General features: G+C 42.1%; 1 protein-coding gene across 1 annotated transcript in view; it reads left to right on the top strand.

Moving 5' to 3' along the window:
* Positions 1 to 17937, top strand: part of LOC106592969 (voltage-dependent L-type calcium channel subunit alpha-1C) — a 649914-nt gene that overhangs the window by 464211 nt on the left and 167766 nt on the right. The window contains 3 exon segments of the mRNA XM_045700254.1: positions 6796 to 6935; positions 8672 to 8842; positions 9377 to 9576. Of these exon segments, the coding sequence (XP_045556210.1) occupies positions 6796 to 6935; positions 8672 to 8842; positions 9377 to 9576 (511 nt within the window).

Genomic DNA, 17937 nt, shown 5'->3' with positions numbered 1-17937 from the left:
GACATGCCTAGGATACACACTACCACACACACACAGAGACATGCCTAGGATACACACTACCACACACACACAGAGACATGCCTAGGATACACACTACCACACACACACAGAGACATGCCTAGGATACACCTACTACACACACACACAGAGACATGCCTAGGATACACACTACCACACACACACAGAGACATGCCTAGGATACACACTACCACACACACACAGAGACATGCCTAGGATACACACTACCACACACACACAGAGACATGCCTAGGATACACACTACCACACACACAAGAGACATGCCTAGGATACACACTACCACACACGAGACATGCCTAGGATACACACTACCACACACACACACAGAGACATGCCTAGGATACACACTACCACACACACACACAGAGACATGCCTAGGATACACACTACCACACACTCTCTCCTCCCAGCAGAATAGGACCACCATCATGTCAAGCTGAACCATCTCCCAGCAGTACTGTCATGTCCTCCACCCTCAGCTCCTCAGCCTGCGGTCAGTCCTCTAGCAGGTCCTCTATGTCTGCTAGCATATGTCAACACTTAGCCTGCCTCGTCCACAGCTCTTACTGGCCTGTCAGCTGGCTTTAGTCTCCTGTTGGGATAGGGGACAGAGAGAGAGAGTCTGCTGTCCCAAATGGCACCCTATTCCCTGTATAGTGCTCTACCCCTGACCAGGTCCATTAACATCACTCCCCCACATGTTATTACATAGATACTTCATCCACTCAGTAGAGTCAGATAGAGCCTTCCTCCGCTTTGTCAAAGAGACACACACACTAACACACACACACAGTAACACACTAACACACACAATAACACACACACTAACACACACACTAACACACACACTAACACACTAACACACACACTAACACACACACTAACACACACACTAACACACACACACTAACACACACACTAACACACACACTAACACACTAACACACTAACACACTAACACACACACACACAGTAACACACACTAACACACACACTAACACACACACACTAACACACACACTAACACACACACTAACACACACAGTAACACACACACTAACACACACACACTAACACACTAACACACTAACACACTAACACAAACACACACAGTAACACAAACACACACAGTAACACACACTATCACACACACTAACACACTAACACACACACTAACACACACACACTAACACACACACACTAACACACTAACACACACACTAACACACACACACTAACACACACTAACACACACACTAACACACACACACTAACACACACTAACACACACACTAACACACACTAACACACACTAACACACACTAACACACACACTAACACACACACACTAACACACACACACTAACACACACCAAGGCCTTGGTCTCCTCCATGTAGCTGAGTGTTATTATAAACCCCAAGGCCTTGGTCTCTTCCATGTAGCTGAGTGTTATTATAAACCCCAAGGCCTTGGTCTCCTCCATGTAGCTGAGTGTTATTATAAACCCCAAGGCCTTGGTCTCCTCCATGTAGCTGAGTGTTATTATAAACCCCAAGGCCTTGGTCTCCTCCACGTAGCTGAGTGTTATTATAAACCCCAAGGCCTTGGTCTCCTCCATGTAGCTGAGTGTTATTATAAACCCCAAGGCCTTGGTCTCCTCCACGTAGCTGAGTGTTATTATAAACCCCAAGGCCTTGGTCTCCTCCACGTAGCTGAGTGTTATTATAAACCCCAAGGCCTTGGTCTCCTCCATGTAGCTGAGTGTTATTATAAACCCCAAGGCCTTGGTCTCCTCCATGTAGCTGAGTGTTATTATAAACCCCAAGGCCTTGGTCTCATCCATGTAGCTGAGTGTTATTATAAACCCCAAGGCCTTGGTCTCCTCCATGTAGCTTAGTGTTATTATAAACCCCAAGGCCTTGGTCTCCTCCATGTAGCTGAGTGTTATTATAAACCCCAAGGCCTTGGTCTCCTCCACGTAGCTGAGTGTTATTATAAACCCCAAGGCCTTGGTCTCCTCCATGTAGCTGAGTGTTATTATAAACCCCAAGGCCTTGGTCTCCTCCATGTAGCTGAGTGTTATTATAAACCCCAAGGCCTTGGTCTCCTCCACGTAGCTGAGTGTTATTATAAACCCCAAGGCCTTGGTCTCCTCCATGTAGCTGAGTGTTATTATAAACCCCAAGGCCTTGGTCTCCTCCATGTAGCTGAGTGTTATTATGAACCCCAAGGCCTTGGTCTCCTCCATGTAGCTGAGTGTTATTATAAACCCCAAGGCCTTGGTCTCCTCCATGTAGCTGAGTGTTATTATAAACCCCAAGGCCTTGGTCTCCTCCACGTAGCTGAGTGTTATTATAAACCCCAAGGCCTTGGTCTCCTCCATGTAGCTGAGTGTTATTATAAACCCCAAGGCCTTGGTCTCCTCCATGTAGCTGAGTGTTATTATAATCCCCAAGGCCTTGGTCTCCTCCATGTAGCTGAGTGTTATTATAAACCCCAAGGCCTTGGTCTCCTCCACGTAGCTGAGTGTTATTATAAACCCCAAGGCCTTGGTCTCCTCCACGTAGCTGAGTGTTATTATAAACCCCAAGGCCTTGGTCTCCTCCACGTAGCTGAGTGTTATTATAAACCCCAAGGCCTTGGTCTCCTCCATGTAGCTGAGTGTTATTATAAACCCCAAGGCCTTGGTCTCCTCCATGTAGCTGAGTGTTATTATAAACCCCAAGGCCTTGGTCTCCTCCATGTAGCTGAGTGTTATTATAAACCCCAAGGCCTTGGTCTCCTCCATGTAGCTGAGTGTTATTATAAACCCCAAGGCCTTGGTCTCCTCCATGTAGCTGAGTGTTATTATAAACCCCAAGGCCTTGGTCTCCTCCATGTAGCTGCTTGTTATTATAAACCCCAAGGCCTTGGTCTCCTCCATGTAGCTGAGTGTTATTATAAACCCCAAGGCCTTGGTCTCCTCCACGTAGCTGAGTGTTATTATAAACCCCAAGGCCTTGGTCTCCTCCATGTAGCTGAGTGTTATTATAAACCCCAAGGCCTTGGTCTCCTCCACGTAGCTGAGTGTTATTATAAACCCCAAGGCCTTGGTCTCCTCCATGTAGCTGAGTGTTATTATAAACCCCAAGGCCTTGGTCTCCTCCACGTAGCTGAGTGTTATTATAAACCCCAAGGCCTTGGTCTCCTCCACGTAGCTGAGTGTTATTATAAACCCCAAGGCCTTGGTCTCCTCCATGTAGCTGAGTGTTATTATAAACCCCAAGGCCTTGGTCTCCTCCATGTAGCTGAGTGTTATTATAAACCCCAAGGCCTTGGTCTCCTCCATGTAGCTGAGTGTTATTATAAACCCCAAGGCCTTGGTCTCCTCCATGTAGCTGAGTGTTATTATAAACCCTGATCACAGTGGTGAGGCATAACATATATTTTATTAGATATGAAGAGAGGGTGACAGCTCATTCTATTTCTTTCTCTGTCTCTCCTTTGTTGTCTGTCCCCATCTCACTGTGTCATTACAGAGTGGCTGAGAGAGAGAGATACACACAGAGAGAGAGATACACACACAGCGAGATAGAGAGAGAGGAGACACAGAGAGAGAGATACACACACAGAGAGAGAGATACACACAGAGAGATAGAGAGAGGAGACACATAGAGAGATACACACACAGAGCGATAGAGAGAGAGAGACACAGAGAGAGATACACACAGAGAGAGATTATTATGATATATTATATTACATGACCCCCCCCCAGGATACATGTTTTATATTATGATATATTATATTACATGACCCCCCCCCCAGGATACATGGTTTATATTATGATATATTATATTACATGATCCCCCCCCCAGGATACATGGTTTATATTATGATATATTATATTACATGACCCCCCCCAGGATACATGTTTTATATTATGATATATTATATTACATGACCCCCCCCCCAGGATACATGGTTTATATTATGATATATTATATTACATGACCCCCCCAGGATACATGTTTTATATTATGATATATTATATTACATGACCCCCCCCAGGATACATGGTTTATATTATGATATATTATATTACATGACCCCCCCAGGATACATGGTTTATATTATGATATATTATATTACATGACCCCCCCAGGATACATGGTTTATATTATGATATATTATATTACATGGCCCCCCCCAGGATACATGTTTTATATTATGATATATTATATTACATGACCCCCCCCCAGGATACATGTTTTATATTATGATATATTATATTACATGACCCCCCCCAGGATACATGGTTTATATTATGATATATTATATTACATGACCCCCCCAGGATACATGTTTTATATTATGATATATTATATTACATGACCCCCCCAGGATACATGTTTTATATTATGATATATTATATTACATGACCCCCCCAGGATACATGGTTTATATTATGATATATTATATTACATGACCCCCCCAGGATACATGGTTTATATTATGATATATTATATTACATGACCCCCCCCCCAGGATACATGGTTTATATTATGCTATATTATATTACATGACCCCCCAGGATACATGTTTTATATTATGATATATTATATTACATGACCCCCCCCCAGGATACATGTTTTATATTATGATATATTATATTACATGACCCCCCAGGATACATGTTTTATATTATGATATATTATATTACATGACCCCCCCAGGATACATGTTTTATATTATGATATATTATATTACATGACCCCCCCAGGATACATGGTTTATATCATGATATTAGCAGCCTATTCCTTCATTAGCTGAGGAATATAGGGCCCTGTGAGAGCACTTCTCTGCCCTTCTTCTCTCCCTCCCTCCACCCCTCCCTCCCTCTGGGAGTATTTGGGCTTTTAACTTCCTCTGCTAATCGGACATCTTCCACTCAGGGGTTTGAAGTGACCTGGAGACTGTGGTGAGTGCTTAGAAAGATAGAGGGAGGGAGGGAGGGAGGGAGGGAGGGAGGGAGGGAGGGAGGGAGGGAGGGAGGGAGGGAGGGAGGGAGGGAGGGAGGGAGGGAGGGAGGGAGGGGGTGGCTATGGAGAGAGAGAGGGAGAGGTTTACAAAGAGAAGGGGATGAAGAGATATAGAGAGAGAGGTAAGGATTGGCACCAAGAGAGTGAGAAAGAGGTTTACAAAATAGAAGGGGGTGAAGAGATATAGAGAGAGGTAGGGGATTGACACCAAAAGAGAGAGAAAGAGGGGAGAGAACCGTTATTTTCAAGTAGCCATTTGGTCTGTGTTAATTGATCATTCTGCCTATCTAATGTGGCGCCTACTGGCCTCTGAACCAGGCTCTTCTGACAATGGTATAGTGCTTTATAGGCACTCGGAGAGAAGAGAGAGAGGGGGGGTTAGAGATTGAGGGAGAGAGAGGGAGAGAAAGAGGTAGCAAGAGAGAGAAAGAGAGGGAGGAAGAGAGAGAGAGGGGGAGGTTAGAGATTGAGGGAGAGAAAGTGGTAGAAAGAGAGAGAGAGAGATATTATCTACTTCACTTGCTTTGGCCATGTTAACATGTTTCCCATGCCAATAAAGCCCTTAAATTGAATTGAATTGAGAGATTGAGAGAGAGAGAGAGAGAGAGAGAGAGAGAGAGAGAGAGAGAGAGAGAGAGAGAGAGAGAGAGAGAGAGAGAGCTGGGTATAGAAACAGGTTAATATGTAGAACCAGTGCTGTGTTTCATCAGTCTAGCTCTGCTCTCTCTCCATGTCTGTTCTCTCTAACAGACCACATCATACTGTTACTGATTATACTCCTCTGGGACTGCTGAAAAATGGAAGGAGGACGATCAACCATGATTATACATTAACTGATGGTTGATTGATAACGATGATGATGATTATGATAAAGATGACAAGGACAAAAACAAAGAAATGCAATTTCATAAAGACAAATTCATGACAATGTTGAAGCCCCCATGTAGTATTTTATTGTATTGTTAAATCATCCCTGTATGTCTCCTGAATCACTGTGTGTTTTTCATAATTTATCATTTATATCCCCGAGCCTCGTTTTGCCATTACAATGCTCCTTCTGATCATGTGGGTGTTGCTATATCACAGGACTGATGGTTGCTGATAATGGGCCTCTGTACTCCTATGTAGATATTCCAGTAAAAATCTGCCGTTTCCAGCTACAATAGTCATTTACAACATGAACAATGTCTACACTGTATTTCTGATCAATTTGATGTTATTTTAATGGACCAAAAAAAGTGCTTTTCTTTCAAAAACAAGGACATTTCTAAGTGACCACAAACTTTTGAACGGTAGTGTACATTTTAATATATTTACATAGACATCCCTGATTGGCAGATAGGATCGTCTAGACTCTCGAGCCTACACCACTTACCCCTTCAAAGTAGGAGGATACATATGCAAATAAAAGATGACTGGTCATTGGTCAGAATAATCAGATTGTGATGTCAAGCTGCGGGACAACAGATTGAAATTCCAGGAATTGTTAAACAAAAAGCTCTCCCACTAAAATGGCAATATCGTCATGTTAACAATTTCAGAGTGTTTATTTGGACCTCACTGTGAGGAAATATCATAACACTTTTTGACTTCACTGCCCCTTTAACAAGTGTCCTCAATGACAATCCAATGACGATGATAATAATGATGAGGACGATCAATCCTGTAAGATCTTCCTCTCTCTCTCTCTCTCTCTCTCTCTCTCTCTCTCTTCTCTTTCTCCCACTCTCTCTGCAGGCTCTTCAGTGCTATATTAGAGCAGGCCACCAAAGTGGATGGAGGGACGCCCATAGGAGGGAAGGCAGCGGGCTTTGATGTGAAGGCACTCCGGGCGTTCAGGGTGCTCAGGCCACTCAGACTGGTGTCTGGGGTGCCCAGTGAGTCAGACACACACACACACACACACACACACACACACACACACACACACACACACACACCCACACACACACACACACACACAACGACACAAAGGGCGCAGGACACAAAGGGCGCAGGACATGAAAAAGCTGACAAAAATCAGGCAATGAGGGGGAGCGGAGAGGGAGGGAGCCAACACTTTACCTGTACATTGGAAATATGTATTCTCTTTCTCCCTATTCAGAAATGGGTATTGATGGATATTATGGTATTATGGTATTGATGGATATTATGGTATTATGGTATTGATGGATATTATGGTATTATGGTATTGATGGATATTATGGTATTATGGTATTGATTGATATTATGGTATTATGGTATTGATTGATATTATGGTATTATGGTATTGATTGATATTATAGTATTATGGTATTGATGGATATTATGGTATTATGGTATTGATGGATATTATGGTATTATGGTATTGATGGATATTATGGTATTATGGTATTGATGGATATTATGGTATTATGGTATTGATGGATATTATGGTATTATGGTATTGATGGATATTAGGGTATTATGGTATTGATGGATATTATGGTATTATGGTATTGATTGATATTATGCTATTATGGTATTGATTGATTTTATAGTATTATGGTATTGATTGATATTATGGTATTATGGTATTGATGGATATTATGGTATTATGGTATTGATGGATATTATGGTATTATGGTATTGATGGATATTATGGTATTATGGTATTGATGGATATTATGGTATTATGGTATTGATGGATATTATGGTATTATGGTATTGATGGATATTATGGATATTATGGTATTGATGGATATTATGGTATTATGGTATTGATGCATATTATGGTATTATGGTATTGATTGATATTATGGTATTATGGTATTGATATAGTGGATTACTCTGTCTACTAGTTTAGGAGAAAATGATTTGTGTCTGAACCTGGAGAGACTTCAGGGGTATTGGTCAGCCACCCCCCTTCCTCCCCCACTGGGGACCAGGTGCAGCGGGAGATTGGGAGGAGATTCGGGGAGGAGATAGCATGTGATATCGGGCTGATGATAGTCTGGGCTGATCTCTGACCTGGTGACCAGACCACTGCTTTACAACATGGCTTTACTGTCTGTGGTCACAGCTAGAGGATACATTGGGAGTGTATGACCCACACACAGCTAGCTAGCTCTGTCTCCCCTAGTTAACCTGTGTGTTATGGTGTCTCTCTAGGCCTCTAGGTAGTGTCTACCTAGCCTCGGGAGACACTGGTTCCCGCCAGCTCACATTAAACGCTGCACGATATATCAGCTTCCTCTGATGAACTAGGGGGGTGTGGTTTAGTTGATGAGGAACGCCCAGCTCCGGCGTTGCCCGGCAGTAGACACCTGGACAACGACGCGTGTAACGCCATACTTACGAGGTGACATGTATATGTCTAGGGTGAAGATGACATCTTGTTTTAAACCTAGAAAACGCAGCGCTGTGGATTCTGTTTTTTGATTGGTCGAAGGTGATCAAATCGCTTTCTAATTTGTTTTGTGCAACGCCCCTCGGCCAAAAACTGCTTCGATGGGATCCCTTCCAGACTGATGCTGCAGCGCTAACTAGACTAGTGCTTACCTACCTGTCTGCATATAGGGTGCGTTTGTGTGTGTGTTAATGTGTGGTTGTTGTGGAGCCTCGATGGGAAACGCTGTCTCCTCTCCACCTCCAGGCCTTCAGGTGGTGCTGAACTCCATCATCAAGGCCATGGTTCCTCTCCTCCATATCGCCCTGCTGGTCCTGTTTGTCATCATCATCTACGCCATCATCGGCCTGGAGCTGTTCATGGGCAAGATGCACCGCACCTGTTTCTACCACAGAGAGGGACATCCCTTCTACAGAGGTAGGAACACACACACACCTGTTTCTACCACAGAGAGGGACACCCCTTCTACAGAGGTAGGAACACACACACACACACACACACACACACACACACACACACACACACACACACACACACACACACACACACACACACACACACACACACAGACCTGGACACACACACACACACACACACACACACACAGACCTGGACACACACACACACACACACACACACACACACACACACACACACACACACACACACACACACACACACACACACACACACACACACACACACACACACACACACACACACACACACACACACACACACACAGACCTGGACACACACACACACACACACACACACACACACACACACACACACACACACACACACACACACACACACAAGACCTGGACACACACACACACACACACACACACACACACACACACACACACACACACACACACACACACACACACACACACACACACACACGTGTATAAATGTGGTTAAATCTGTGTGTCCTCCCTACAGGTCCCATAGTGGAGGAGAAGCCGGCCCCCTGCGCTCCTAACGGGGCTCACGGCCGCCACTGCTCCCAGAACGCCACGCAATGCATGATGGGCTGGGAGGGGCCTAACGATGGCATCACTAACTTCGACAACTTTGCCTTCGCCATGTTGACGGTGTTCCAGTGCATCACCATGGAGGGCTGGACAGACGTCCTCTACTGGGTGAGTCTACACCAAGGATGGAGATCAGGGTTTCACTGATCAGTCTCTGGTGACCCCTGTCCATTCCACATATTCATGGGTTGCACCTCCCCTTCACGGGGTCATGTCATGCCATTGTTATGAACGTTCACAAGACGTCCTCTACCGGTGGCGCCATAGTGGAGCCCTAAGGTGGTGATAAACCCAGTCATTCTTGACGGAGGCTGACTACTGTTTTGTCTAAATTACACTATAGTGCCTGGAAATACGATGACATTGTGAAAGTAGTCAAATATTTAGTAGGAAACAACTTTGCCAGCATTATCATGTCGTCAAATTTACTTTAGACATGGCAATGTTATCATTAGCTGGCAAAGTTTGTCAAAAATAGCTAGCAATGCTAACGGTAGGTAGCTAGCTGAAATCCGGTATCCTCGTCTCAATCTTAGCTAACTAGCTAACGTTATACTGCATCTAAAGTCAATATGGCGACATCAAAATGATGACCAAAGATTTTCCTACTCATTATTTTCCTCCTTTTGAAATGTCATCATATTTCCAAGCCACTGTAATGCACTTTTGATGAAATTTTCATCAGCGCTCATTGACGATGCATTGAGTAGAATGCTCAGTCGGGCATCAGTCCAAAACAAACGTTCTGAAACAGTATTGTGACCAAACATGAACCTATGAATTAGTTCTGGTCCAACACCAGAACATCTGATTCAACTCATCATAAAGCCCTTGTTTAATAATCTCGTCTTCTACAGTTGGTACAGCCTTTAGTAGACCTTTTTCCACGTTTTGTTACGTTACAGCGTTATTCTAAGATGGATTCAATAAAAAAATATCCTCAGAAATCTACACACAATACCCCATAATGACAAAGCGAAAACAGATTTGTCAAAATTTTTGCACATTTATAAAATATTAAAAACTGAAATACCTTATTTACATAAGTATTAAGACTCTTTGCTCTGAGACTTGAAATTGAGCTCAGGTGCATCCTGTTTCTATTGGTCATCCTTGAGATGTTTCTAAACTTGATTGGAGTCCACCTGTGGTAAATTCAAATGATTGAACATGATTTGGAAAGGCAAACACCAATCTAAATAAGGTCCCACAGTTGACAGTGCATGTCAGAGCAAAAACCAAGCCATGAGGTCGAAGGAGTTGTCCGTAGAGCTCCGAGACAGGATTGTGTCGAGGCACAGATCTGGGGAAGGGTACCAAAACATTTCTGCAGCGTTGAAGCTCACCAAAAACACAGTGGCCTCCATCATTCTTAAATGGAAGAAGTTTGGAACCACCAAGACTCTCCTTAGAGCTGGCCACCCGGCCAAACTGAGCAATCGGGGAGAAGGGCCTTGGTCAGGGAAGCGACCAAGAACCCAATGGTCACTCTGACAGAGCTCCAGAGTTCCTCTGTGGAGATGGGAGAAACTTCCAGAAGGACAACCATCTCTGCAGCACTCCACCAATCAGGCCTTTATGGTAGAGTGGCCAGAAGGAAGCCACTCCTCAGTAAAAGGCACATGACAGCTCGATTGGAGTTTGCACAAAAGCACCTAAAGACTCTCAAACCATAAGAAACAAGATTCTATTGGACTGATGAAATCAAGATTGAACACTTTTGCCTGAATGACAAGCGTCACGTCTGGAAGAAAGCATGGTGGTGGCAGCATCATGATGTGGGGATGTTTTTCAGCGGAAGGGACTGGGAGACTAGTCAGGATCGAAGCAAAGATGAACAGAGCAAAGTACAGAGAGATCCTTGATGAAAACCTGCTCCAGAGCACTCAGGACCTCAGACTGGGGCGAAGGATCACCTTCCAACAGGACAACGCCCCTAAGCCCACAGCCAAGTCTCTGAATGTCCTTGATTGGCCAAGCCAGAGCCCGGACTTGAACCCGATTGAACATCTCTGGAGAGACCTGAAAATAGCTGTGCAGCGACACTCCCCATCCAACCTGACAGAGCTTGAGAGGATCTGCAGAGAAGAATGGGAGAAACTCCGCAAATACAGGTGTGCCAAGCTTGTAGCGTCATACCCAAGAAATCTCGAGGCTGTAATCACTGCCAAAGGTGCTTCAACAAAGTAGGGTCTAAATACTTATGTAAATGTGATATTTAAAATGTCTAAAAACCTGTTTTTGCTTTGTCATTATGGGGTATTGTGTGTAGATTGATCAGGGGGAAAAAATAATTTAATACATTTTAGAATTAGGCTGTAATCTAACAAAATGTGGAAAAAGTCAAGGGGTCTGAATAGTTTCCGAAGGCTCTGTATATATTACAGTGTGTAAGAAGGTTGGTGGGCCTCATCCATCGAGAAACACTGATAGAGATCGTTTGAACCAAACTGACCATCAGAGATATCAACAGATTGAAAAACATGTGAAAATAACACTGATGAAATGTGAAGAGAAACACATGCACACACACACACACGGATGCACACACACCTTTTATCCCAGCGTGTCATAGCCACTGACGGTTAAGTGTTCATTTCCTGCCTCGGGAGACGATAGCCAATCAGATCCCCGGCTGATAACCGATGGGTGATGAGACAGTGTGTGTTCAGCGCACTTCACACACACCACGTACACACATATACAGCGACACACACCACACACACACTGCACACACACACTGCACATTCCCTACGCTTCTTCTTTGGAGGGTGATGCTGGTGAATTGTATTGGGTCGTGTCCTAATAGGTACCCTGTTCCACAATATTGTGCACTATTCCAGAGGGCTCTGGTGAAAAGTAGTGCACTATATTGGGAATAGGGTGCCATTTTGGATGTAGGTATTGAGTCGTTCAGTCGATGCTGTTCGCAGTCTCTTGTTTCATTGGGCTCCCGATTGGCGCAGCGGTTCAAGGCACTGCATCTCAGTGCTAGAGGCGTCACTACAGACCCTGTCTTGATCCCGGGCTGTATCACAACCGGTCTGATCGGGAGTCTCATAGGGTGGCGCACAATTGGCCCAGCGTCGTCCTGGTTAGGGTTTGGCCGGGGTAGGCCGTCGTTGTATTTTAGAATTTGTTCTTAACTGGCTTGCCTAATTAATAAAGGTTCAATTAAAAAAATATGAATAATAACAATAAATTGAAGTCCCCCGTTATTAACGCCTAGGCAGTATTAGGGGTGAGCGAGTGTGTGAAGAGAGAGAGAGAGAGAGAGAGAGAGAGAACAGTCTGGTAAGGGTTATAGGAGAAACACAGAGGAAACTGTTCCCTATTCTCACTGTAGGAGGATCTACCTCACACTACACAAATACTATGTAGCTTTGTCACAAGCGTACACAAACAAACACACATATTGTCTAATATCCTCTGGCAGGTTTTAGCTGTCAACCATTATAAAATGTGTGTTTCAGTGACCTTTTGTGTTTTTGCCATGTAAATGTGGGGACATGTTATTAATTAAGACCATGATGGATGAAGTGGGAGGCTGCCAGCCTGGCTCTACACCCCCTCTCTGTACTGCCTCTCTGGCCTGCCTGTCTGTTATTCTGGCTATACTACATTATGTCTTCTCAACCAGGCAATACACTACATTATGTCTTCTCAACCAGGCAATACACTACATTATGTCTTCTCAACCAGGCAATACCCTACAATATGTCTTCTCAACCAGGCAATACACTACATCATGTCTTCTCAACCAGGCAATACACTACATTATGTCTTCTCAACCAGGCAATACACTGCATTATGTCTTCTCAACCAGGCAATACACTACAATATGTCTTCTCAACCAGGCAATATACTACATGGTCTCTACCACCATCCATATCACATTATGTCTCTACTACCATCCATATCACATTATGTCTCTACCATCCATATCACATTATGTCTCTACTACCATATCACATTATGTCTCTACCACCATATCACATTATGTCTCTACCACCATCCATATCACATTATGTCTCTACCATCATATCACATTACGTCTCTACCATCATATCACATTATGTCTCTACCACCATATCACATTGTCTCTACCACCATATCACATTATGTCTCTACCATCCATATCACATTATGTCTCTACTACCATCCATATCCCATTATGTCTCTACCACCATATCACATTATGTCTCTACCATCCATATCACATTATGTCTCTACTACCATCCATATCACATTATGTCTCTACCACCATATCACATTATGTCTCTACCACCATCCATATCACATTATGTCTCTACCACTATCCATATCACATTATGTCTCTACCATCCATATCACATTATGTCTCTACCACCATATCACATTATGTCTCTACTACCATATCACATTATGTCTCTACCACCATATCACATTATGTCTCTACCACCATATCACATTATGTCTCTACTACCATCCATATCACATTATGTCTCTACCATCCATATCACATTATGTCTCTACCATCCATATCACATTATGTCTCTACCACCATATCACATTATGTCTCTACCACCATATCACATTATGTCTCTACCATCCATATCACATTATGTCTCTACCACCATCCATATCACATTATGTCTCTACCACCATCCATATCACATTATGTCTCTACCATCCATATCACATTATGTCTCTACCACCATATCACATTATGTCTCTACCACCATATCACATTATGTCTCTACCACCATCCATATCACATTATGTCTCTACTACCATATCACATTATGTCTCTACCACCATATCACATTATGTCTCTACTACCATATCACATTATGTCTCTACCACCATATCACATTATGTCTCTACGACCATATCACATTATGTCTCTACCACCATATCACATTATGTCTCTACTACCATATCACATTATGTCTCTACCACCATATCACATTATGTCTCTACCACCATCCATATCACATTATGTCTCTACCACCATATCACATTATGTCTCTACTATCATATCACATTATGTCTCTACCACCATATCACATTATGTCTCTACCATCCATATCACATTATGTCTCTACCACCATATCACATTATGTCTCTACCATCCATATCACATTATGTCTCTACCACCATATCACATTATGTCTCTACCACCATCCATATCACATTATGTCTCTACTACCATCCATATCACATTATGTCTCTACTACCATCCATATCACATTATGTCTCTACCACCATATCACATTATGTCTCTACCACCATATCACATTATGTCTCTACCACCATATCACATTATGTCTCTACCATCCATATCACATTATGTCTTACTACCATCCATATCACATTATGTCTCTACCACCATATCACATTATGTCTCTACCACCATCCATATCACATTATGTCTCTACCACTATCCATATCACATTATGTCTCTACCATCAATATCACATTATATCTCTACCACCATTTCACATTATGTCTCTACTACCATATCACATTATGTATCTACCACCATATCACATTATGTCTCTACCACCATATCACATTATGTCTCTACTACCATCCATATCACATTATGTCTCTACCATCCATATCACATTATGTCTCTACCATCCATATCACATTATGTCTCTACCACCATATCACATTATGTCTCTACCACCATATCACATTATGTCTCTACCATCCATATCACATTATGTCTCTACCACCAACCATATCACATTATGTCTCTAGCACCATCCATATCACATTATGTCTCTACCATCCATATCACATTATGTCTCTACCACCATATCACATTATGTCTCTACCACCATCCATATCACATTATGTCTCTACTACCATATCACATTATGTCTCTACCACCATATCACATTATGTCTCTACAACCATATCACATTATGTCTCTACCACCATATCACATTATGTCTCTACCACCATATGACATTATGTCTCTACCACCATATCACATTATGTCTCTACCATCCATATCACATTATGTCTCTACCACCATATCACATTATGTCTCTACCACCATATCACATTATGTCTCTACCACCATATCACATTATGTCTCTACCACCATCCATATCACATTATGTCTCTACCACCATATCACATTATGTCTCTACCATCCATATCACATTATGTCTCTACCACCATCTATATCACATTATGTCTCTACTACCATCCATATCACATTATGTCTCTACCATCCATATCACATTATGTCTCTACCACCATATCACATTATGTCTCTACCACCATCCATATCACATTATGTCTCTACCACCATATCACATTATGTCTCTACCACCATCCATATCACATTATGTCTCTACCACTATCCATATCACATTATGTCTCTACCACCATATCACATTATGTCTCTACCACCATATCACATTATGTCTCTACTACCATATCACATTATGTCTCTACCACCATATCACATTATGTCTCTACCACCATCCATATCACATTATGTCTCTACCATCATATCACATTACGTCTCTACCATCATATCACATTATGTCTCTACCACCATATCACATTGTCTCTACCACCATATAACATTATGTCTCTACCATCCATATCACATTATGTCTCTACTACCATCCATATCACATTATGTCTCTACCACCATATCACATTATGTCTCTACCATCCATATCACATTATGTCTTACTAGCATCCATATCACATTATGTCTCTACCACCATATCACATTATGTCTCTACCACCATATCACATTATGTCTCTTCTACCATATCACATTATGTCTCTACCACACTATATCACATTATGTCTCTACCACCATATCACATTATGTCTCTACTATCATCCATATCACATTATGTCTCTACCACCATATCACATTATGTCTCTACCACCATCCATATCACATTATGTCTCTACTACCATATCACATTATGTCTCTACCACCATATCACATTATGTCTCTACTACCATATCACATTATGTCTCTACCACCATATCACATTATGTCTCTACCACCATATCACATTATGTCTCTACCACCATATCACATTATGTCTCTAATACCATATCACATTAAGTCTCTACCACCATATCACATTATGTCTCTACCACCATCCATATCACATTATGTCTCTACCACCATATCACATTATGTCTCTACTATCATATCACATTATGTCTCTACCACCATATCACATTATGTCTCTACCATCCATATCACATTATGTCTCTACCACCATATCACATTATGTCTCTACCATCCATATCACATTATGTCTCTACCACCATATCACATTATGTCTCTACCACCATATCACATTATGTCTCTACCACCATATCACATTATGTCTCTACCACCATATCACATTATGTCTCTACCATCCATATCACATTATGTCTCTACCACCATATCACATTATGTCTCTACCACCATATCACATTTTGTCTCTACCACCATATCACATTATGTCTCTACCACCATCCATATCACATTATGTCTCTACCACCATATCACATTATGTCTCTACCATCCATATCACATTATGTCTCTACCACCATCTATATCACATTATGTCTCTACTACCATCCATATCACATTATGTCTCTACCATCCATATCACATTATGTCTCTACCACCATATCACATTATGTCTCTACCACCATATCACATTATGTCTCTACCACCATCCATATCACATTATGTCTCTACTACCATCCATATCACATTATGTCTCTACTACCATCCATATCACATTATGTCTCTACCACCATATCACATTATGTCTCTACCACCATATCACATTATGTCTCTACCATCCATATCACATTATGTCTTACTACCATCCATATCACATTATGTCTCTACCACCATATCACATTATGTCTCTACCACCATCCATATCACATTATGTCTCTACCACTATCCATATCACATTATGTCTCTACCATCCATATCACATTATGTCTCTACCACCATATCACATTATGTCTCTACTACCATATCACATTATGTCTCTACCACCATATCACATTATGTCTCTACCACCATATCACATTATGTCTCTACTACCATCCATATCACATTATGTCTCTACCATCCATATCACATTATGTCTCTACCATCCATATCACATTATGTCTCTACCACCATATCACATTATGTCTCTACCACCATATCACATTATGTCTCTACCATCCATATCACATTATGTCTCTACCACCAACCATATCACATTATGTCTCTAGCACCATCCATATCACATTATGTCTCTACCATCCATATCACATTATGTCTCTACCACCATATCACATTATGTCTCTACCACCATCCATATCACATTATGTCTCTACTACCATATCACATTATGTCTCTACCACCATATCACATTATGTCTCTACAACCATATCACATTATGTCTCTACCACCATATCACATTATGTCTCTACCACCAT

This window comes from Salmo salar, chromosome ssa17, assembly GCF_905237065.1.
Source record: "Salmo salar chromosome ssa17, Ssal_v3.1, whole genome shotgun sequence".
In the NCBI taxonomy this organism is placed as follows: Eukaryota; Metazoa; Chordata; class Actinopteri; order Salmoniformes; family Salmonidae; genus Salmo; species Salmo salar.
Note: the sequence above shows the minus strand (reverse complement) of the source record. Positions and strands in the feature narration are given on the sequence as shown.